This window comes from Branchiostoma lanceolatum, chromosome 5 (assembly GCF_035083965.1).
Source record: "Branchiostoma lanceolatum isolate klBraLanc5 chromosome 5, klBraLanc5.hap2, whole genome shotgun sequence".
In the NCBI taxonomy this organism is placed as follows: Eukaryota; Metazoa; Chordata; class Leptocardii; order Amphioxiformes; family Branchiostomatidae; genus Branchiostoma; species Branchiostoma lanceolatum.
Window position 1 is genome coordinate 23,168,219 of NC_089726.1, and position 22,668 is coordinate 23,190,886.

Genomic DNA, 22,668 nt, shown 5'->3' on the forward strand with positions numbered 1-22,668 from the left:
TACATGGCAAAGGATAATTTTGTTACTGAAATTATAGTACTACATGTAGATCAAAGAAAGGGGTGCATTACATAAAATGAGCCATACAAAGCTGAAACTTGAATAATCCTCTAACTTATTCTTTACGTTATGTAAACCCTTATGTATCTTCACCCCAGACTACTGGTACAGACGAAGCCACTTAATTGCACATCGGATAAACGCACCTTCCATTTAATTGCACCGAATCCCAATATCCAAAACCGGTTCCCATTCACTGCATTGTTAGTGACTCTGCATTTCTGCACCGCGCATGGTCAATACCGGATAACTGCACCAATTTTTTCAAAAATCCTGACAAGTTAACTGAAGAGGTGCGCTAAAATCGGCAAACGCGGTACAAATGAGCCGATACCTGCCGATGTAAAGGCGCAATACCGCCAATATGTTTAAAACTGTTTTGAGTACAATGTAGCAAAAGAAGGCGGTCTCCATTGACAGTTACGTTGATAGGAATCGTATGGGAAGTCCTGGGCGGGTCACCCGTAATCAGTAACTAAGTTTTAGTTTCAATTCCTAGTTTCATGGCGATACATGATTTATGTAAATCGACAACTGCACTCTACGTAATGTAACACAGAAACTGTTATCCCATGAGTGGCATGACGATGTTTCAGAATGCCTCCCCTGTAACATTACGTGTGTTGTAATGCGGTAGATCGCATGGAAAAATGAAAGAATGCAAAATCAAAACAGGTTCCTAGTCATTTCTTTATTTTCAGCAAAGGGTCAATAGATAAAGTTAATAACTGAATAATTCGTCTGTTTTCTTTGTGCTGGTGTTTCTGACTAACAATACACCCCCTCGCCCTTGGTGGTGCGGTCCAGCTGGGCATTTCGCATAATTGCACCAGCCGGATAATTGCACCAAAAATGCTGACAAATGGGTGGTGCAGTTAAGCGGATTCTACTGTATTTGCAAAAAAATTTATTTTAATTTTTTTTCCGCACCTGTTGCTCCAATTTTTTTCTGAAAAAATCTGAGAAGCAACAAATAAAATTGGTGTGGCCATATCTACATTTCAAACGTGTCCGGAAGAGTAACTCTAATACTTGGTAAACAGTCTTAGCCAGCGAGCCCTCCACTGATGTGAACACCTGACGGCATTCAGAAGCAGACTGAGGTCTGGGAATTTACGTTAGCTGAATTTATTGGATGGTTTTCTAGTTCAGGCTTCCTCTTTAAGTAATTTTGTCTACATTTTAATTTGCATGTACAAATGCTAATCTCTCTTAAATAAGTTACAATCATACATGTATTTCTGATTAAAGAAACCCTGTGTAATGCAGAAATGACTAGAGCCTCTCAGCCGCTTTTGCTCAGAACTTGAAGATTTGTGAAGAGATTTTGAGTTGAAAAAAATGAAGTCTTCTCTTGTGTGCCGTCAGTGTGGAGCTGTGTGCAGAGTCAGGAGCTGGAGAATCGCAGAGGGGAAACTTTTCAGATCAGATCTACACCCTGGATCATGAGGTAGGTTGGTTACACTGCAGGTGCATATACTATTCTCCTGTACTACTATATGGTCAAAAATATCCTTTCATATTCCTATCTAAAATGTCAGTACTATTTTCATGATTGTCTAAAACGTAAGGCTTCATTAAGAAATAGTATACAGCTTGAACTATAATTAGCATAAGGTGGTAGTTAGGGTTGATAACCCAGTCCAGCTGGACTGGTATGGACTAAAAAAGTCACAGAAAGAGGGACACCTAGTCAAATGGACCTGTACTGGTGTTTTTCATGAACTCTTGGCAGGACATACTACTACTAAACAGGACTAGGTTCAAGTACGGACCAGAGTGGACTTGATCCATGAACCCGCACCAATTGCAAGACCTGGACCTGAATGTATTTGTACTATACTGGTATCAATTTGCTTCATCCTCAGTCTGAGATTGGTTGCTTTAGCTTACCTAATGGTAGTAAAGTCAGATGTCGTATTAGAACACTATGCAACAAATGAAAATGAAGCCAAACAACTGTAACTGAACAAGCAAAAGTCAGACAGGTCTACTTTCGTACTTTGTAAACAACTGTTACAGTGTTGATTATATATAACAGGACCTTCCAAAGTTCCACAGACAGTAATGAAGCTGTCCCCAAAAGGCTTCCCTGAACCTGAACCCTGAGTTACACTAAACTTACAGAATGCCTAATGCTCATCCGTAATGTTTTCTCCACAGCTGCGCATGTTGTCCACCTTGACAGGCATCCAAATCCAGGATCATACCACTTCTGTGGTAAGGAAAGGTACAACTGCCTTTTTAACCTGTCTAGATTGACATTGATGATTTAGAAGTATTTGAAACACATGTCATGTGTTAGTAAAGGAGCAAGCAACAAAAAAAAGCCGTTTTTCTCCTGCAGCAGGTCACGTTAAGTCTAGGAAAAATTAATTTCATTACTTTCGGTAATTTTCATATCATAGCTTAAAGCAATACACAAGACCAGAGAAGAGTATTCTGGTCGGCTAATAATATTTTTCTGAATAGAGAACGTAATTATATTGGCAACTTGACCTTGAACCTAAACTAGGCAGCAGTTGCATTATACATCATCAATATTCTGATAACCTCCTGAATACCCTTCAGATTAATCACAGCCAGTTATAACATATTACATGTATATGGCGAACACCCATTGGACAAACTTCAACTTGGCAGCTCTTAAGAAACCATGGGTTGAGCTTAAAAACTACATTATTTTGCAATGTGTTTCTGTATACACATTTGTCAACTTATAGCCTTAGTAACTGTATTTTCCAATTGCTTTGGGTCAAAAATGGACTTTGATCTTTGTCAATCATCCCATTGAATGTGCAGGATTATTAGCTTCAATACATCATGATATATTGGAAGAAAGACTCCTATAGTACATGTATACAGCCCTTGGCAGTCATGGAGAACTTCTGCATTATTTTTCTCCCAGAACAAGAGACAACGGTGGTACTTAAAACCCTCTTGGGCCAGAGCCACTCCCTGTCATTTCATGTGGAGTTGGAAGTGGAAGAAGAGTTAGTGGAGGTAAGTATAGGGCTCCCTTCCATTTCTATAAGAATATTGTTTCAAACACCTTAGGTCACACCAAGTGAATCTTATGACGTACATGTGCCGTCCAAATAAACATGCTATTAACTGTTCATTCATGTTTCTGTCAGTATTGAAGACCACAGGTGGAATCGTTGAGGAACAGCTTCAAGTCTGGACCAGTATACGTACATAGTCCTCTGTACCAGTACCTGATGCTGTGTTTAGGTAAGCAGCCTTAACCTGCACTGTTTTCCTTCACTACTACAGACTAGTGGAGGGGTGAGATGCACTGTGACCAGACTACAGGTGTCCGTGGACAAGAGGGTGGCTACACAGACAGACCTTCAAGCCTTTATCACATGGTACAATATAATGTATACATATTCATTGTTTTTTAGTTTAAAAGGCTTTTCTAGAAGTATTTATATCATTGACGTGATATTTACAACATTGTGAGATGGCAGTTATAAATCATTAATGATTATGCATTTCTTTTTGATGGAATATTTAAAAAGGGGTAAAAATGATGAGTATTTTGACTATTGCCTGCATGAGTATACAGGCAAATGTGTTTTGATCCCAGCAGTTATATTATATAAGAAATGTATGTGCTGGATGTTTGTACTGGTTAGGGTTGAGCAGGAGCAGGCAGTGCTGAGTTTCTTCAGGCTGTTCTCTGAGTATTCTGAGTGGTGGAGCCTCAGGCACAACACCTTTCTGCACTTCAAGGTAATAGTTTACAAGTGATGACTCCACCATAGCAGTTTCACACAGCTCATTTTACAGAAAACTATCCAGACAGGAAAGGCCCCCAAATGCAGTGTGTTAAGTATTGTGAAATTGTTCTCTAGTACTACTAGACTGTTGCTCCTGTCCCAAAGGTTTTCAATTTATGATTGTGGAATCAAAGCTGAAAATGTTCTGGATAACAAACTCTTCATGTTATTGACATTGTCAGACACTTTATACCTCACTGATTCAACCTTGCTTAGGAGAAGTATTCCTGTGAATTGCTAGGTGGTGCGCATGTACACAATCATCATCCAAGCATCATTAGTTAGTTTGGGTTGGATTGGATAGGCTACATGTATATGATAATAACGTCTATGACCCACCAATTCCTCGATGTATAATTATGTTGTTATAAGGCCTGGTCATTTGCTATAACCACCTCATAAAGTTACCTCTGTCTGTAGCATCGAGACTATATAAATTATATGTTGACACCATATATACCTCCGATGGGTCATTAACCCTTGATTATCCTTTAGGTCGTAAGTCTATCTTAGCATAACCCACAACTTCAGCATGTATCATACTAAGGCCACACCAATTTAATCTGTTGGTTCACGGAATCGCCGCTTCTATTTTTCGCCGAATTGGAAAAAAATTGATTTCGCCAGAATCCTCATTCACAAAATCACTCTCAAATAAACTTAATTCCCTCAAAATCCGCTCGGTACGTTCTTATCTTAGAAGGCACAATTGTTTTCTTTTTTTAAGAATGGGCGTTTTGCTAACCGGGATCCTCTAAAATTGAAAGTTAATATTTCCTGGGTATTTTTGCTCGTAATTCGCTTTATTTCGGCCCAGCACCGTAGATGTCCACGCCGCTATGACGGCCTTTTTGAAATCTTGACGGCACTCATAACATATCGATCGATCTCGCTACAAAGTAAACGTTGCTATTGGGGGAATATAAGACGCTTTGAAATTCTAAAATACAATTTTCATAAATAACTTTTACAGTCATTGTTTACAAAGCACGCGGATCAAACAACGTGTAGAAAAACTATTGGAGTGCACCGGGAAAATTCCTGATCACAATCGGCAGCGCGGCGTAAGAATTATTTGTTCCCAGAAGATGTACATGTATTACACGTAAAAACAACAATTATATCTTTACTTCCCTTGTGATACGTGTTTTGAGGCCGCAAAATATCTTAAACGTCGGAAATGTCGGTAAACAACAGCATGTTTCACCCTTCGAAACATGGCGGCAGCATCTTTAGGCTTTCACGTGGTGACAGTAAAACTACCAGCATATTGCATAGCGCGGATACCAATTGTTAAAATGATACCGTAAATGTATGAAATATTATGTTTAGGGGCAACAATAGACATAGAAGGCCATTTATATTTTCAGAGGGTCTATATTTTAAAATAACCGTAATATTTTCCAAATTTAGCGGATAAGCGCAGTTTCTAGTGTCAACATGTAATCGGTAACTTCCCCGTATGTGCGGCCTGGGAAGTTGAGCTACTTTTACAGTCACGCTCTGTTCAGTATTGTGGGCTCAACCGCGGGAACTCGAATTCCGAGCGTTTCACATAAACTTTGCTTTCGACGCTATAGGGCAAAAGTTAATAGACATAACCTTTTTGGGGGGTTTTCATGTTTATTTTTTGTGGGGTAATGTTTTTAGAAAATATGATAAGATATAAGTTGCTATCTGCATACATGTACAAAAATTTTCCTTTATCACTTACTTCAAGTTCCAAGTAGAAAATGCATTTTTAACTTGTTGAATTTGAAAGCACTATTGGCCCCCGGTTAGGGGTCATAGCGGGGAACCTATGCCCAATTTTTCAACATTGCTATTTAATTGTATATTTTTTTCGAAGTGGCAAGAAAGATAATCCTTTGAACAAGATATGTACAGTTATTCTGTTTGATATTTATATACTAATAGGTATTGTTCTCACTCAGCATAATTGAATAAATACAACCTACCTGCTTATTATCAAAACACCTTACAGTGATTTCCCAGTCATTGCACTTAGATTGTATTTTGATGCTTCTATCTGTTTACTAAACAAATGGTCGAATAATTGTAGTCGTAATATTTTGAATTATAATACCAGATGAAATAAAGGAAATCATTGCATAAATGTGCCATGGAAGACTGAAAACATGCATAATACTGTAAATTCTTTGCCTTATGTACTTAGCCTCTTTCTTGACCCAGGACTTTTTGTGAATTTTTTTTTCCCAGTCGCTTTGTTTTTTTCTGAAAAAATCTGAGAACCAACAAATTAAATTGGTGTGGCCTAAACTTGGCACAAAAAGTTTGGAAACTTAACTTTGGTTGATCATATTTCCGTTGATCAATTTCAATAATTTATATGTTGTTGGAAAGCTTGTGTAATTTCCTTTCCTATGATACCCAACTCATTATAATTGCAATCTCATAGAGCGAGCACCAGCCCTGCTTATGCGAGTGGGTTGTAAAAAAGAAAGGGCCAGAATTTCCCTGCTAGCGTCAAACACTCAGCTCAGTGCCAAACCCATTTGTGGTGGTGTCGTCCGCATCGTGAATGGAACGGTGTTAGAGGAATGTTATGTTTACAGCTACAGATAAGATTAGATTTACAGTGTCTTTTTATTTATTTATTTCGATTTACCACATTTGTGGAAGGATTGACATAACAGGTGAACTATCACCTTTTCAAGATGTCATCCCAGACCGGACTGTAAGGTTTGGACCATCGCACACCGGGGCATGCCCCTACTCTTTTTCGAAAGGTGTGGTGGGTTCTTTAACGTGCGCGGGGTGTGGCTCTCCCCAAACACGGGACCTCCATTTAACGTCCTATCCGAGGGACGTTCCTAACCCTAGATGAGCTAGGTACTCATTTACACCTGAGTGAAGTGAGGAAAGTCGTGTTACATGTAAGTGCCTTTCCCAAGGGCACAACGTCGGGGCGCAAGTCCGGACATGTCTCTGAGCACACCGGGACACGAACCGGGGACCCATTGTTTGACAGCCGAGTGATCTACCACTGCGCCACACGGACCTGTGTCAAACCTGTATTAGCGGTCACCTTTGCATAGCGGCCACCAGCCCTAGTGGTCACTTTTTGTCGGTCCCTTGGATTTTTCCCATTGACATAAGCATTAAGAATTAGGCTATAGCAGCCACCTGTCCAACGCGGTCGCGTTGGACACTGCCAATAACGGTCACGGACCGCACGCCGGGTTCAAAATCTTCCTTTTTTCATGCAGTTATCAAATTTGTGTGGACTCAACTTGATAGGATAATAATAATAAAGAAAACCAGAATGCTTTGTCTTTGTTAGAAAATCCATGGTTTGACACAAAGTCAAGTATATGTCTTCACGATTGGCTTGCGTTTGTACATCGTATCAAAATTGACCACATTGATGTTTTGGGTTGAGTATCCGACGTCCTAGTGACGTTTCAAAATACAATTTTCATGTAAACAACACCAACTGCCCCTGTTTACACCGTGAATAGGTCAGAAAATAAGTTTATCAGCGAGTATTGGCGAAAATTCTTACCGCGCACATGGTCGCCACAAGATTGGGGAACCTTCTTTCAAAATCGACAACACCGCAGAAAAATTACTGGATCATTATAGCATTGTTACCCAATGGATGAAAATATCGTGAATGGTTTTGTTTTTCTCCTGGTGTGGGTTTTAAACTCCCAAAGTTTGGGAGTTTACCCAAACCCACCCAAATGCCAGAAATTTGTTGAGAAATACAGCCTTTAGCGTGCCTATAGAGACGCAGTGTTTATTTACTTGGGACACTTCACTAGACGCATGGGCGAACAGTTTGTTAAAAAAAAAGAACATGCTCGTATCATCTTCAAAATAGAATATTATTAAGTCAAGCTTTCTTTATTTCCTTTATCTGGTTGCGGTCACAGAAGACAAGTGGTTGTCCTGGACACATTGCTTAATGCTTGAGTCTATGGGGAAAAAATCAGGACCGACCGAAATCGGTCGTCTTGAGTCGATGGTCGTCTTTTGGACGTGGTCGTTAGGTCAATTAATCAACCTTTTCTCCATATCGGCCACCTGCCCATAGTGGCCAGTTTTCGCCAGTCCCTTGAGTGACCGCTATAGACAGGTTTGACTGTGTTTCGACTGTTGGAAGGGTAAATGAAAGTGTTGGGGCGGCGAGGAGAACCCTATACTGACTGTGGCACAGATAGACTGACAGTGTTTGTTGGAGTGAGTGTCATGGTGTGGGGCAGTACAACTGCCAGAGTTAAAACGAGGCTAATCATCCTAAGCAACCTCGATGTGTCAAGATATAGAGACGCCTTTCTCCATCCAGTCACATTTCCTAGATCCTTACCTCTGCAATATGAGACTGAGTGCCATTCTGCAAGATGATAATGCACGTCCACACAGAATGAGTCATTTCAGACCACCTCCATGAAGGTGCAGGAATATAGAGGGCAGAATGGCCTTCCTGCAGCCGAGATCTCAACACAATTGAACACCTCTCATACTCTGATCACTGAACAGCTTGGGTGAGCTGTGAATGCAAGAATGATCAACAGAACAATTATACGACCTACGACGACTCCATGTGGAAGAATGCCCAGGGACCGTGTAATGAAACTGGTGACAATTACGAGGAGGATGTGCCGGGCTGTGGTGACAGCGCATGGCTTCTGTACTCAGTATTAAGCCACCTTCATCATAACTGAGGCTCCTTTATTTTTGTTTGGATGAAGACTAATCTTGGCTTTCATATTATTGTGTTTTGTTGATTCAAGTTTCACATCACCCTCGTACAAAAGCCACGTGCTACCAGCAGAAGAAAAAATACTGAATTGAGCGTTTGAGCTTTAGTAGGGTAATCTGGGCACTTTTTTTATGTAACCCGCTCCCATAAGCAGGTCTGGTGCTCGTTCCATTAATTTAGAACCGTCAAAAGTGTGGTATCATGGGAAAGAAAATCACACAAGCTTTTCAATGATATTTAAATCATTGAAATTGATCAAGAAACAACAGAGATACAATGTATGATCCACCAAAGTTAAGTTTCCAAACTTTTGTGCCAAGTGTATCATTATTTCATATTTCCTGCTTTTTTACACAGAGCAGAAAAGCAGCAAGGTTCCATTATTTCTCTGTGTACCAATAGATTCATGCTAGCTGGATATAATCAAACTTGCACCTTTTCTGTATGTTTGTATATTTGCATTTTCACTCCTTGAAATTTGTTATGCAATGCTGTAGGGTTCAACTTACTATGCAAACAAATGACCAGAAAATTGCCCACGGACATGATGCTAATGTAACAATGACATCCTGCCATTTCTTGTGTTTCCTCAGGACCATTACTCAGATGTAGTGAGGCTTCCCATGGGTCCATATGGAGATGAGATGGAGTTCAGTAAAGTGCAGGACCCAGGGTGAGGACTGAGTTGTTTGGTTCCTTTCCTGCCTGCAGTTAGTGGCACAAAAAGTGCTGCAAGTTTCACCACTGCTTCTGCAAGATTTTGGCTGTATTTGGGGAGTGGTTGAGCTATATCTGTAAGACGTATATATGTCAGGGCTCGAAATACTGGGTGCATGTGCACCTTTGTCCACCAAAAATTGGAACTGTGCACTTAATTTGTTTATTATGGGTGCACCAATGCACCTAGATATTTTTGCAGGCTATGGGATAGAGGTACTGTAATTTTCTTGTACAATAGTATACAGAATATAACTATATAAGTTAGTTGTACAATGTCATGTACTTTTGTTTGATGTATTACTTCTTTAAAACTTTGAATTAAGCTATAGAATGTCAAAGTGAAGTTATTGAGAGAGGCAGTAGGGTTTGTAAATACGTTTTGCTGACATTCCACTTTATTCCATGTTGCGCATCCAAGATTCTTAATGTACTGTGACCTACATTTTTAGGTTAGGTGCACCAGTCCTGTTCCCAAAAATGAATTTCGAGCCTTGTATATAAAAATTATCCTTCCACACAACATGGCGGCCTTGTGGTTAGAGTTAGAATCGAAAGTTCTGGGTTCGAATCCCTAACAGGCCTTGAAATAACACTGGGTGTACAAAAAGAAAATTGATATGCACTTTATTAGTGCACCACAAATTACAGCTGTGCACCCAATTTTGACTGTGGGTGCACCAGTGCACCTCATCATTTGTGTAGGGTTACATTTTCAAGAGTTACATGTAGGTATTGTACACTTTGTTTGATGACATGTAAATGCTATGGTTTTTTTTACCAATAGCTAGTATTCTATATTCCCATCATTTAAATTATGTACATTTCATCAGGAAATAAGAAAACACTCTAAACCTCAAAAGCATAGGATAGACCAATATATATATATAAATAATATATATATAATTATATATATGTAAGTGGTCTAAGGAAGAATTACACATTATTTTAGTTCCTTTTTGTGACATACATGTACAAAATGTACATGCAAGCAATCATGGGCACTTATTGCCATTGTTTCCTTGAAGAGTCCATTTTGTAACTTAATGATGTTATAAGCTGACACATGAATTGACAAATTCAGATTTCTTAATCATTGTAAGAATAAGAAGAAGCTTGGTGGAGATACATGCATGTCCTCTGGCTACTTTTGCTAATATTGAAAGTATTGAAGCCTGATACATTTTGCAAACAGGCGTGCCTAACTTCATGATGTTACTTCTTCCTGCAGAGCTTGCTTCATTATCACTTGGCTGGTGACCGTGTCCTCTGACCCCTGGACAGCCATCCCAAACATCACATTGAAGGTGAAAGCCAAGAATCAAAGTGAGTCTAGTGTCTCCATTTGTAATGGAAAACTACCAGTACATGTACCCTTATTTTTTAGTTAGTTTCATGTGATAGTTTTAAAAGGAGGGCATATTTAAAAGAGCACAAGCATTCAGGGAGGAGAGTGAGTGAGTGAGTGAGTGAGTGAGTGAGTGAGTGAGTGAGTGAGAGTGAGTGAGTGAGTGAGTGAGTGAGTGAGTGAGTGAGTGAGTGAGTGAGTGAGTGAGTGAGTGAGTGAGTGAGTGAGTGAGTGAGTGAGTGATATGCACTGGGAAGTATGGGATTCTGAAAACCTACATTTACAGGTCTGAAGAACTTTGTTTTTCTAGTATTGTATTTTCTAAGGGGAGGCAAACCGTACAATACAAGGGGTCCCCTGAAAGTGCGAAGTGGAACGAAATGGAACGAAATGGGAGAACGAAAACAACACATGTAACATTATGAAATGAAATACCAGTAGATAGCGAATTATAAGGAGTAGACCGGAACAGGATGCATTTTAAATACAGAAATACATGATAAATAAGGTAAATACATAAATGGTAAATACATGATATAACGTGTTTTATTTCTTGAATCTATGGGATAATATTAATAAATACAACGTTTTTGTCGCGTTTTTGTGGCTAGATTCTTCCCTGAAAATGGAGGCACCGCGTGCAAAGAGATCCGCCGCTCTTCCTTGTGTACCAACGATCTGCAATTGAACTGTTGAAAATAGCAAGGAAAACAAGCAAACGGAACTGAGTATCGAAGTTAGGACCAGATTATAAAGTCGGTGGTAACATTGCATCTCATGATTCACCAAGAGGGCATGAGGCAAGCGTTATTTTATTATTCATACAGCGTGTTCTGGGGAGACTCCCCCAAATGGGGCCCTGCATACAAATAAACCGACATTGTTGCCAGTGCGATGGAACTGTGGGCATGCGCTACCGACAGGTTGAATCAAACTCCGACTTTCCAGTTATTTACATACGGTTTTAGTCCATAGCTAGTACGTAGCATATGCATATCTCCGCAACAACGATTTTTATACAACCAATTGTTCAGCTCAGAGTCAGACCCGCCTGTCGGGGGAATGGACCCCTCCGTTAATGACATGCAAATGAAGCTCTGCGCTGCGTCACCAATTTCACACATTTCACACTCCATTCAAACACAGATGTGGAGCCCTCTGGAGACATTTCTGCTTCCTTGTTCACGACAAAACAAAGGGAGGGTGTGAATGAGCAGGACATATATTTCACGGTTCACACAACACGCCAACACGCTATCTGTATAAATAATAATATTACGCTTGCATCATGCCCTCTTGGAGATGCAATGTTACCAGCAACTTCTGTATAATCTGGTCCTAACTTCGATACTCATTTCCGTTTGCTTGTTTTCCTTGCTATTTGCAGCAGTTCCTTTGCAGGTCGTTGGTACATAAGGAAGAGAGGCGGATCTCTTTGCATGCGGCGCCTCCATTTTCAGGAAAGAATCTAGCCACACAAACGCGACAAAAACGTTGTATTTAGTATTATCACATAGATTCAAGAAATAAAACACGATATATTATGTATTTACCACTCACTACTGTATTCAAAATGCTTCCTGTTCCGGTCTACTCCTTATAATTTGCCATCTGCTGGTATTTCATTTCATAATGTTACAAATGTTGTTTTAGTTCGTTCCATTTCGTTCCATTTCGCACTATCGGGGGACCGCAATACAAGTTCCAATGTTGTAAAAACAGGACTGGTGTAAAACATGGGCCAGATCCTTACATCTGCTTGGAGATTATGTGTGCATGCAGCCTGAAGTTGAGACCCAGGATGGGCGTGTGCCCCCTTTATAGAGTCTTCTGTCGGTGTGGATTGGGTTATGTGGTAGACAAACATAAGCATATGCAAATGATCAGGGCTCAATATGCATGATTCACAAAGAAAATTTACATTAGTTTTATTGATATGAACTTCATATTTGCTGCTTATGTAACTTGTGTGGAGAAGAACAGTCATTAATGAACACAAATTAGAAAAATCAGGACCTAATCTGAATTATCAATGACAAAATGATGAATTCTTAAAGTGCATAAGTCACCAGAATACAACATTTTCTTATTATCTGTAATAGGAATAGCATCATTCAATGAATATTAACGTTGAAAACAAATACACACCCTTCTGATGTTTATCCAACATTGAACCATCAGAAACCATACTTCCAGCTCTTCTCACCAGGTGATTACATTAATCAGTGACTTGACCACTCATGACGTCACAATGAACATGGCAGCTGGTTTGGAACCTTACACTACGGCTTGTGAAAACATTATTTGATGAGCAAACAGTGCTTAATTATCGTGATAACATTCAATTAAAAGACATAACATTAAAAATATTATTTTGTTTGCTTCTCAAAAGAACATTCTTTCCGAGCCGCAGTGCAAAGTTCCAAATTGGCTGCCATGTTCATTGTGATGTCATGAGTGGTCAAGTCACTGATTAGTGTAATTATATTGTGGGAAGAATCAAAAGTTGGAGGTGTGATGTTTACATGGTTCGATGTTCAATTACATCCAAAGTGTGAATATTTTGTGCAATTTTCTACGTTATTAAACAATAGTATTATGGTTTATGTACGTTGATGAAGGTTAGACATCCAGGTAGTAAGATGTGCCAAAAATAGTTACTCAGTCAGATGTTTCAGACAGCATCCGCCGTCTTTTGTCAGTGACGAAAGATAGGACCGGGAAAGCAGGTTTTATACCAAAACTCTGAATAGATATGTTAATGAGGTGAAGACAATTTATGATGTCTCGACCTAGTCTTCAAAAGAGGTCCCCAGAAAGTGCGAAATGGAACGAAATGGAACAAACTAAAACAACAAATGTAACATTATGAAATGAAATACCAGTAGATAGCGAAATATAAGGAATGTTGTAACATTCACAGTCGACCGGAACAGGAAGCATTTTGAATACAGAAGTGAGTGGTAAATAAATATTATAACATGTTTTATTTCTTGACATCTCCTATAGATTCCTACTTCCAACCACGGATGCCGCGGACAGGTAGAGCGGACCCGCCATTTTCTCCTTCTTCCCTCCGTCCGTTCTCAAGCTCTAATGTAAAAATTCCTCATGTTCGCACCTTCCTTCCACAGAACCGTGAAATTCATGTCCTGCTCGTTCACACCCCCCCTTTGTTTTGTCGTGAACAAGGAAGCAGAAATGTCTCCAGAGTTCCCAGTCCACGTCCGCGTTTGAATGGAATGCAAAATGTCACATTGGTGACGAAGTGCAGAGCTTCATTTGCATATCATTAACGGAGGGGTCCATTCTCCGACAGGGGTCTGACTTTGAGCCGAACAATTGGTTGTATAAAAATCGTTGTTGCGGAGATATGCATATGCTACGTACTAGTTATGGACTAAAACCGTATGTAAATAACTGGAAAGTCATAGTTTGATTGAACCTGTCAGTAGCATGCCCACAGTTCCGACTAGGAAAGTCCCCGAAAACATGTACATGTAGCCGCGCCACCGGCAACAATGGCGGTTCATTTGCATGCGGGGCTCCATTTGGGGGGAAAGAGTTCCGTCCCACAACACGCAAACACGCTGTATAAATACTAAAATTACGCCTGCCTCATGCCCTCTTGGTCAATTATGAGATGCGATGTTACCACCAACTTCTGTATAATCTAGTCCTTACAGTGATACTCAGTTCCGTTTGCTTGTTTTCCTTGCTATTTGCAGCAGTTCATTTGCAGATCGTTGGTTAACACAAGGAACAGCGGCGGATCTCTTTGCACAAATCTAGCCACACAAACAAATCAAATAGATTCAAGAAATAAAACACACGACGTTTTAGTATTCATTTACCACTCACTTCTGTACTCAAAATGCTTCCTGTTCCGGTCTACTGTGAATGTTACAACGTTCCTTATATTTCTACTGGTATTTCTTTTCATAATGTTACATATGTTGTTTTAGTTTGTTCCATTTCTTTCCATTTCTCACTTTCTGGGGACCGCTTTAAAAGGAGGTTAATTCAAAACAAGGTGTATGCTAAAAGTTCAACTAGCTACTGTTGTTTTAGTACAGTAACTGTCGTGAATGTTGTGAATGTTGTTTGTCCGGGGGTGGTGGGTAGTGCATTATCCCAGTGCCTGAAAGTTCAGCCCGTAGACCCCCTTTCCTGTTGAGGGTGGGATTGTACATCCTCTCATTTAATTGCTTCTCTAATTCCCCATTCGAACCAGCGGGATTCACGATCTAGGATGTTCGTGGATTCTACATGTAGATTGAATGAGTGTCCCTTGTTGTGTTTTAGATGGTGGAAAATGGCAGAGGAGTGGCCGTTTGTGCTCTTTCTGCGATGTTCATTGTACCTTTGTCTCAGTGGTTGACTCGTCTCCCCAATGTACTTGTTATAGCAGTTCGGTTCCTCACATTTCAGTCTGTATGTGACATTGGCTTTGATGCCTTTTTCAGGCCTGTCTTTTGGATGGACCAAATCTGCCTGAGAGTTGAGTGAGGTTTGAAGTTAGTGGCAATGTTGAAGTTTTGGAAGATTGGTCTGATTTTTTCCGATTTTCCTTGGACGTATGGAATGGTAATGTTGACATTGTTTCTGTTTGTCAATGGTTTGCACTTGAATGTTCTCTTGGACTGGTCAGAAGGTTTGAGGACTTTGTTGAAAGTCCACTTTTGTAGCCACACTTGGCTAAAGCCGCACGGAGATGTCTGTGTTCTTCTGTTTTCGCTTTGTCTGAGGTAATGACGTCTGCTCGATGGAAGAGAGTTTTAATCACTGCTCAGGGTTCGAAATACAATTATGCAATTTGCAAGAGATTTTAAAGATTTGCAAGTAAAAATAATATGAACTTGCAATTTTGCAAATTAAAAATTCCAGTGGATCGTGTTTTTTAATTTTTAGGTACAATTTGTATGTACTGTAATACTATGCTGTCTGAGAGATTTTGTGTCGACAAATGATTACCGGTATGTAGTCTTCTTCTTTCTTCTTTCATACTGCCGAACCCTTGTTAACAAGGCTTATTGGCAGCTGCGCATGGGTTATAATTTGACAAACATGGGAAAAGGCGCGGTCAATACACAAAAACGTATCCTGTAGGTGCAAAAGACAACACAGTGAAGGTAATATTTACATATGTACAAGACGTGAGGGGGTGACTCAATGCAGCAGAGTCCTCCCCAGTTCGGACTTGAACTGGGCGAGGGACTCTGTCTCCACCGCACCAGGCTCTAAATCATTCCATTCCCTGATGGAGCGCGGGAAAAAGGAGAGCCTGTAGAAGTTGTTCTTGCTCGCGATGGCCTGCAGAACTTGTGTGTGATTGGTGCGGCGGGAGCATCGAGCCACCTGGAGGAGCCTGGTTGAGTGTGGGACGGAGATGATGTTATTAATGATCTTATAAAGAGTAACCTGGCGGGCAATTTTCCTTCTCAATTCTAGGGTTTGCCAGCCCAGGTTATCCAGCATGGCTGAAACAGAACTTGTGCGTCTGTAGTCGCTAAGTACATACCGGGCAGCTCGTCGTTGTACACTCTCCACCCTTCTCACCTGGTCCTTGGTATGAGGGTCCCACATGCTGCAGCTGTACTCAAGGGTTGGTCTTACAAGGGCCATGTAGGCCCTACCCTTCACCGCTGTGCTGGAGATCCTCAGGCAGCGTCGCAACATTCCAAGGGTCCTGTTTGCCTTGGAGGTTATTGATTCGACATGCTTACCCCAGGTTAGGTTTGCAGAGATAGAGATACCAAGGTACTTTGTGTTACTCACCTTTACTAGGGGATGACCGTGTAAAGTGTAAGTAAATGAGACAGGGTTTCTAGAGCAGGGGACTGACATGACTTCACATTTTGAGGGATTGAAGGCCATCATCCATTTATTCTCCCATACACTGATATCGTCAATGTCGTGTTGTAATTTCTCACAGTCGTCCCTGTTCCTGATGCCCATCTGCAGGATGCAATCATCGGCGAAGAGTCGTACCTTTGCATATGCAGAGTGTTTAGGAAGGTCATTTATGTATGCCAGGAAGAGAATTGGGCCCAGGACTGTACCTTGGGGAACACCCGAGGTCACTGGCACTGGGTCCGAGGATTCTCCCTCTAGCACTACGGTTTGTGAGCGGCCTTGCAGGAAATTCTGGATCCAGACAAGTGTTTTACCTGTAATACCATAAAACTGGAGTTTGTGTATTAGTCTAAGATGCGGAACTTTATCAAAAGCTTTGGCGAAGTCCATTATAATAAGGTCAGTCTGGATCCTGTTTTCCCTGTTGTATGCCAGGTCATCAGTAAGAGAAATTAGTTGAGATTCGCATGATCTACCTCGTCTGAACCCATGTTGAAGGTCGTACAGGATGTTATTTGTATCAAAATGTGTCATCATAGTACTCGCTATAATGTGTTTCATGATCTTTGAACAGATGCATGTCAAGGAAATGGGTCTGTAGTTGGCAGGGTCAAGTCGGTTTCCTTTCTTGAAAATTGGGGCAATGTTGGCCTCCTTCCAGGCCTCCGGCACGCAGCCGGTTTCAAGACTTTTCTGGAAGATCACCTGTAGTTACATCGTACATAATGTAAATCTGTCAATTTGCATGTAAAAAAATTTCCAACATGCAATTTTGTATGTAAACAAAAATATGTATTTCGAGCACTGATGATTATAGATTCTGAATAAAAAAGTTATTGAACATGTCTTACATAATATCAACAAGACAATGACATAACGACTGTTGGTAGAGGAGAAAAGTCTCTAACTGCTAAATAATAATGCTACATATTAAGTAAATATTATGTATTTAGATGTTTAGTTTTCTCATAAGGCCACACCAACTTGATTTTATGGATGACATCCTCTGGAGACCCCAAAACTAATGGGCGCGGGCGAAAAAAAAGAAAATCCAGCCAAAAAAAAAAAATGCTGCTAAACCACAGGGCTACTAGTACAAAGCTGGTATTGCGAATTGAACCACAGAACACAGTTTATTTGTAGGAGGTACATGTAGGTTGTCTTGTTCATCATAGCAGACTCAGTGCAAGTGATTAATTTTTAATATATTGACAAGAACGACCAAAGAAGTATACTATTAGAAGGTATTTGGCTCCAAGGACTGTGGATGATATATGACTGTAATAAGAATTATAACTCATATACACCCATAAGGGCAGTTTCAACATACATGGCATTGAACTCCATATTAAGCATTCCATGGTTAACGCTCACAAATCTCACTGTGAAACCTCTGCCAATCCCTCAATTCCTCTGCCATGTCTCTCATTATTGCAAAAGAAACGTGTGAGAGCAACTCTGGATAGGTCGTGTTTGATACTCGCTGCATGGCCTCCGCGATCCTCTCGTACAACTTTGCAAACGCAAAATCTCCCTAGCCAACATCGATGGCATACCAATCCACAAATACGCCCCAGTTTTCCGATAAGCCGGCACAATGCTAGCCTTTTGCGGCAATCTAAGTCAGCAAGTTCCGGAGTTCCGTGTAGCCTTGGAGGAGGTGATTTTTATTTTATTTTTTACAACAGGCGAAAATAAATGCGCGCGCGGATGTCATCCATAATATTAAGTTGGTGTGGCCTAATGCTATTATAAAAGTTGCTATGTCAGGCTTAGTATGTACTTATATGTTCAGCAAAAGCAGTTACATGCCGACTATGCCGACAGGAGTGACAGTAGTCAGGGAAGCCTTAGAGGCTGACAACACACTAGCAGACAGAACCAAGTTATCTGTGGACCAAATATGCAAGCTGCTAGACCTCTGCCTGGGGTGCACATACTTCACTTACAAAGGACAATTCTTCCAACAACTGCACGGCTGTGCTATGGGTTCACCAGTTTCGCCCATCGTGGTAAACCTGTACATGGAGAAATTTGAGAACAAAGCCCTCAGTACTTTCAAGGACACTCCCCCGGCCAACTGGTTCCGTTATGTAGATGACACTTGGTGCAGACTAAAGAAGAGAGTAGCTGATGATTTCTTTGAACATATCAACCAGATAGATGACAACATCAAGTTCACACAGGAGTCGAGTCAAGATAATATGCTCCCTTTCCTAGACACCAAGACCATCATAGAGAAGGATGGTCGCCTCCAATTCGAAGTATACAGGAAGCCGACCCATACCGATCAGTATCTGGCCTTTGATTCTCACCACCCATTGGAACATAAACTGGCAGTTATAAAAACTCTCTTTCATCGGGCAGACAACATCATCACCTCAGACACGGCCAAAACAGACGAACATAGACACCTCCGTGGTGCCCTGGGCAAATGTGGCTACCAAAGATGGACTTTCAACAAAGCCCTCAAACCGTCTGACCAGTCCAAGAAAATGCCTAAGTGTACACCGTTGACCAACAGAAACAAGGCCAACATCACTATTCCATATGTACAAGGAGTGTCCGAAAAACTCCGACGGATCTTCCAAAACTTCAACATTGCCACCAACTTCAAACCTCAATCAACTCTCAGACAAAGACTGGTACATCCTAAAGACCGACCCCGCAAAGGCAGCAAGGCCGATGTCATCTACAGACTCAAATGTGAAGAACCCATCTGCAACAACACTTATATCGGAGAGACCAGCCGATCACTTAATGAAAGGTACAAAGAACATTGCGCTAACCGCTACTCCTCGGCCATTTTCCACCACCTAAAACACAACCAGGGGCACTCGTTCAATCTCGAATCCACTGATATCCTTGACCGCGAACCCCGCTGGTTCGAACGTGGAGTAAGGGAGGCAATATATGAGAGGATATACAATCCAACCCTGAACAGGAAAGGAGGGCTAAGGGTGGAACTGTCTGGCACTTGGGACATAGCCTTGGGGGCAAACCAGCTTTAGCTCCTATATTAAAACAATAGGAGCTTTGTCCCCTTTTACTTCAACCTTGTCTTGAGTTGTCTAATTCGCTTTCTATTGGACTATCTAAAAATTTGTCTTCTCCTTATTTGCATATCAATTCATAGTTCGTGGTTATAAACCTGCTGTTCAACTGATCTTGCTCACAGTCACTGACGAAAAGTAGTGGATGCTACTTGAAACGTCTGACCGTTTCCAAAATCATATCCAGTTGTTTGAGTAATTGCTTTTTGGCGTATCTTATTACCTGGATGTCTAATCTTCATCGACGTACTGTTACTCCTATACCGGAGACTATGGGCCATAGACCGAAACCGGTTTGTGGATTTTGGGAAGACATAGAATGCTGGGGGTTGTTCTGTAGTGGGATTAAGTTTTAGATAGGTGACTTGATCCAGAACTTTCTCTTTCTCTTCCAAGTTCTTGAGTGCTTCATGGATTTCCTTTTTAAACTTGCTTGTGGGATCCTTTTTTAAGGGCATGTAGGTGTTTTTGTCCCCTAAAAGGTCTTGAACCTTCTTGCCGTACTGTTCCCTGTCTTAGACTACTGCGCATCTGCCCTTGTCAGCAGGAAGGATCACTGTCTTGATTAGTGGCCAAATCCTTGAGTGTGGTTTGTTCTTCCCGGGTGATGTTGCTAGAAGGGGGTTTGGAGACTTTCAGAGTGGTACCGGTAGCTATTTTAGCGCGTAATTAGGCTTCAGCTTGTTTATATGGTATATGGGCCCGATGAATCGCTGATTCGGTTTCTGTGATGATGTCAATATTGGGGATCTTGTTAGGCGCTACTGCGAAATGTAGTCCTATGGAAAGTAGGGATTTCTCTGGTTCTGTGAGAGTATGACTAGTACTCATGTTCTTAACCCACCTCTCGTCTGTTCTACTCGGTATTGTGGCTTTTGGTTTAGAACTGCTACATGTAGATCTCCAATTGGAGTGACCTTCCCTATCTGCCATACTAAACACTTGTAAGCGTTCAGATTTGTTCTTCTGTCTGACTTTCCCCTTCTCGTGTTGAGAGAGCTGTCCGTGTGTTATGAAGTTGTCGGTTTCGGCAAAGGTCTCTTCTGACAGTTTTTCACTTAGTAGTTGTACAAGGTTAGCTTTTCTCGCATTCAGACCGTCCAGTTTGTAGTGATCTGCCTTACCCTCTTGTTTAGTAGCTTTCTTTCGGCGCTGAGAATGATTTTGTTAGCATTGAAGCCTCTGATGGAGGTTTTTAGGTTTTTAGTGACTCTTACCTTGAGGCACCGCAAACTGAAGCTTAGATGGTTCCGGTTGTCTGCAATCTTCCTGCTGGTGTTCTCCAGATCCCTCACTGAGCTTAGGCAAAACTTACCCTATTGATCCTTGATACGTTGATGTAGATTAGACATCCAGGTAGTAAGATATGCCAAAAATAACATGTACATTGGGGAGACTAGTCGACCCCTGAGACAAAGGTACAATGAACGCCATTTTCCACCATCTAAAACACAACCAGGGACACTCATTCAATCTACATGTAGAATCCACGAACATCCTAGATTGTGAATCCTGCTGGTTCGAATGGGGAATTAGAGAAGCAATATATGAGAGGATGTACAATCCCACCCTCAACAGGAAAGGGGGTCTACGGGCTGAACTTTCAGGCACTGGGATAATGCACTACCCACCACTAGGGGTGGATACCTGTTCGGCTTAATAAGGTCCAAGTCCAAGTTTAGGTCCAGAGATTTAGGTTCAGGTCCAGACCTGAACCTGATCCTGTCCAGTTGATGTTTTATTTTTATTAGACCAGTATTAAACATAGAGAATTAATACTGACACGCAGGACTATAAAAGTTTCTAGGTGAGAAGACTTTCAAGACAAACCAGTCTTTGATATTTGAATGTTGCACTTATTTTAAATTCCTTTTTTGTCAGAGGGGAGACTCAAAACACTTTTTATCAAACAAAATAGAAAAATATTTACTATACTTTGCTAGTACATGTTCAGTTTTTTTTCTATTTAGGTTTTTGGCTTTCAGGTTTTTTTGACTTGGTTCTTGTATGTTATAAAGGTCCAAATCAGGTCCAGCGGATGCTGTCTGAAACGTCTGACTGTTTCAAAATTTTATCCAGTTACTTGAGTAACTATTTTTTGCGAATGGTTTATGTAATTTCAGGAAATTCTTAATTTTGATGTCATTGGTCACTTATGCACTTTAAAGAAGTCCTAAACTCCAGAGGGGGAGTTATTTTCGAATAGATAATAATTTTAGGGAGTAAAAATGAATGATTATTACGGTATACGATAAATTACCCACTAGTACCGTGCGTATCAAGAAGCATTCAGTATTCTACTAAATTCCCCAGGTGACCCTCTATTTTCTAATTAATCAAATTAAACAACATCAGCCAAAATTATATTGTACACTAGTACACAGAAAATGCTCTTTAAATGTATCAGAAAAAGTAATGTAACCTTTTGTTGTACTTTGTTTGATGACTTATTATTAGTTGATTGAAGATTGAAGTTCTTAAGAGCGTTAAACTTTGTTATCTTGTTTTGCTGACATTCAATTTATCATATGTGGTGCACCCACAATTCTTTTTTTGCACCTACTATTTAGCGAAGCTTTAGGAGCGAGCTTAAGAGTATATTTTACGCCCGTTTTACAAGAATTCCCAGAATTATACAAGAATTTCTGCAATCTGTCCGGCGAACTCTGTGGACGCCTGTCTGTCACTCTGGCATCCTGGCACGCAAGTCGATGACAGATGACCTACTTACGGGGTGTCCGGTTTCGTACTGGTGGGAGTGTGTCAGGGAGGTAGTGGGATACAGAATCTAGTACTAGTATTCTAGCTATGAAAAGGGTTTTCAACCTACCCCAAAGTTTTTTAACAGAACAATAAAGAACTTGGTTATCGCTTGGGCAGTCTACACTGAACGCTTTACGAGGAGGGGTGCGGTGTCGGAAAAACAACAGTAGCTCCTCGAAAACACATCCTACAGAGCTAGAATAACAACCAAAACGATCATAGGAGCCCCAGCAAACCGTATGTCTAAACTTCTGACCTAAATTCTCACTCCACCTATCCAAAAGACAGGACACTACATGTACACCGGGAGTGTGCTCCGGCCTTTCAATGTCTGCATCTGCTTGGAACTCCTCAAGT

The 22,668-nt window shown here is 40.8% G+C and overlaps 1 protein-coding gene across 3 annotated transcripts in view; it reads left to right on the forward strand.

The window, feature by feature from the left end:
- Window positions 1–22,668, forward strand: part of LOC136435759 (centromere protein P-like) — a 43,423-nt gene that overhangs the window by 18,516 nt on the left and 2,239 nt on the right. For all 3 annotated transcript variants that reach the window (XM_066429458.1, XM_066429461.1, XM_066429460.1), the window contains 7 exons: window positions 1,429–1,510; window positions 2,224–2,290; window positions 2,969–3,063; window positions 3,337–3,431; window positions 3,702–3,798; window positions 9,168–9,247; window positions 10,523–10,617. In XM_066429458.1, the coding sequence (XP_066285555.1) occupies window positions 1,429–1,510; window positions 2,224–2,290; window positions 2,969–3,063; window positions 3,337–3,431; window positions 3,702–3,798; window positions 9,168–9,247; window positions 10,523–10,617 (611 nt within the window). The remainder of the gene's footprint in view (window positions 1–1,428; window positions 1,511–2,223; window positions 2,291–2,968; window positions 3,064–3,336; window positions 3,432–3,701; window positions 3,799–9,167; window positions 9,248–10,522; window positions 10,618–22,668) is intronic.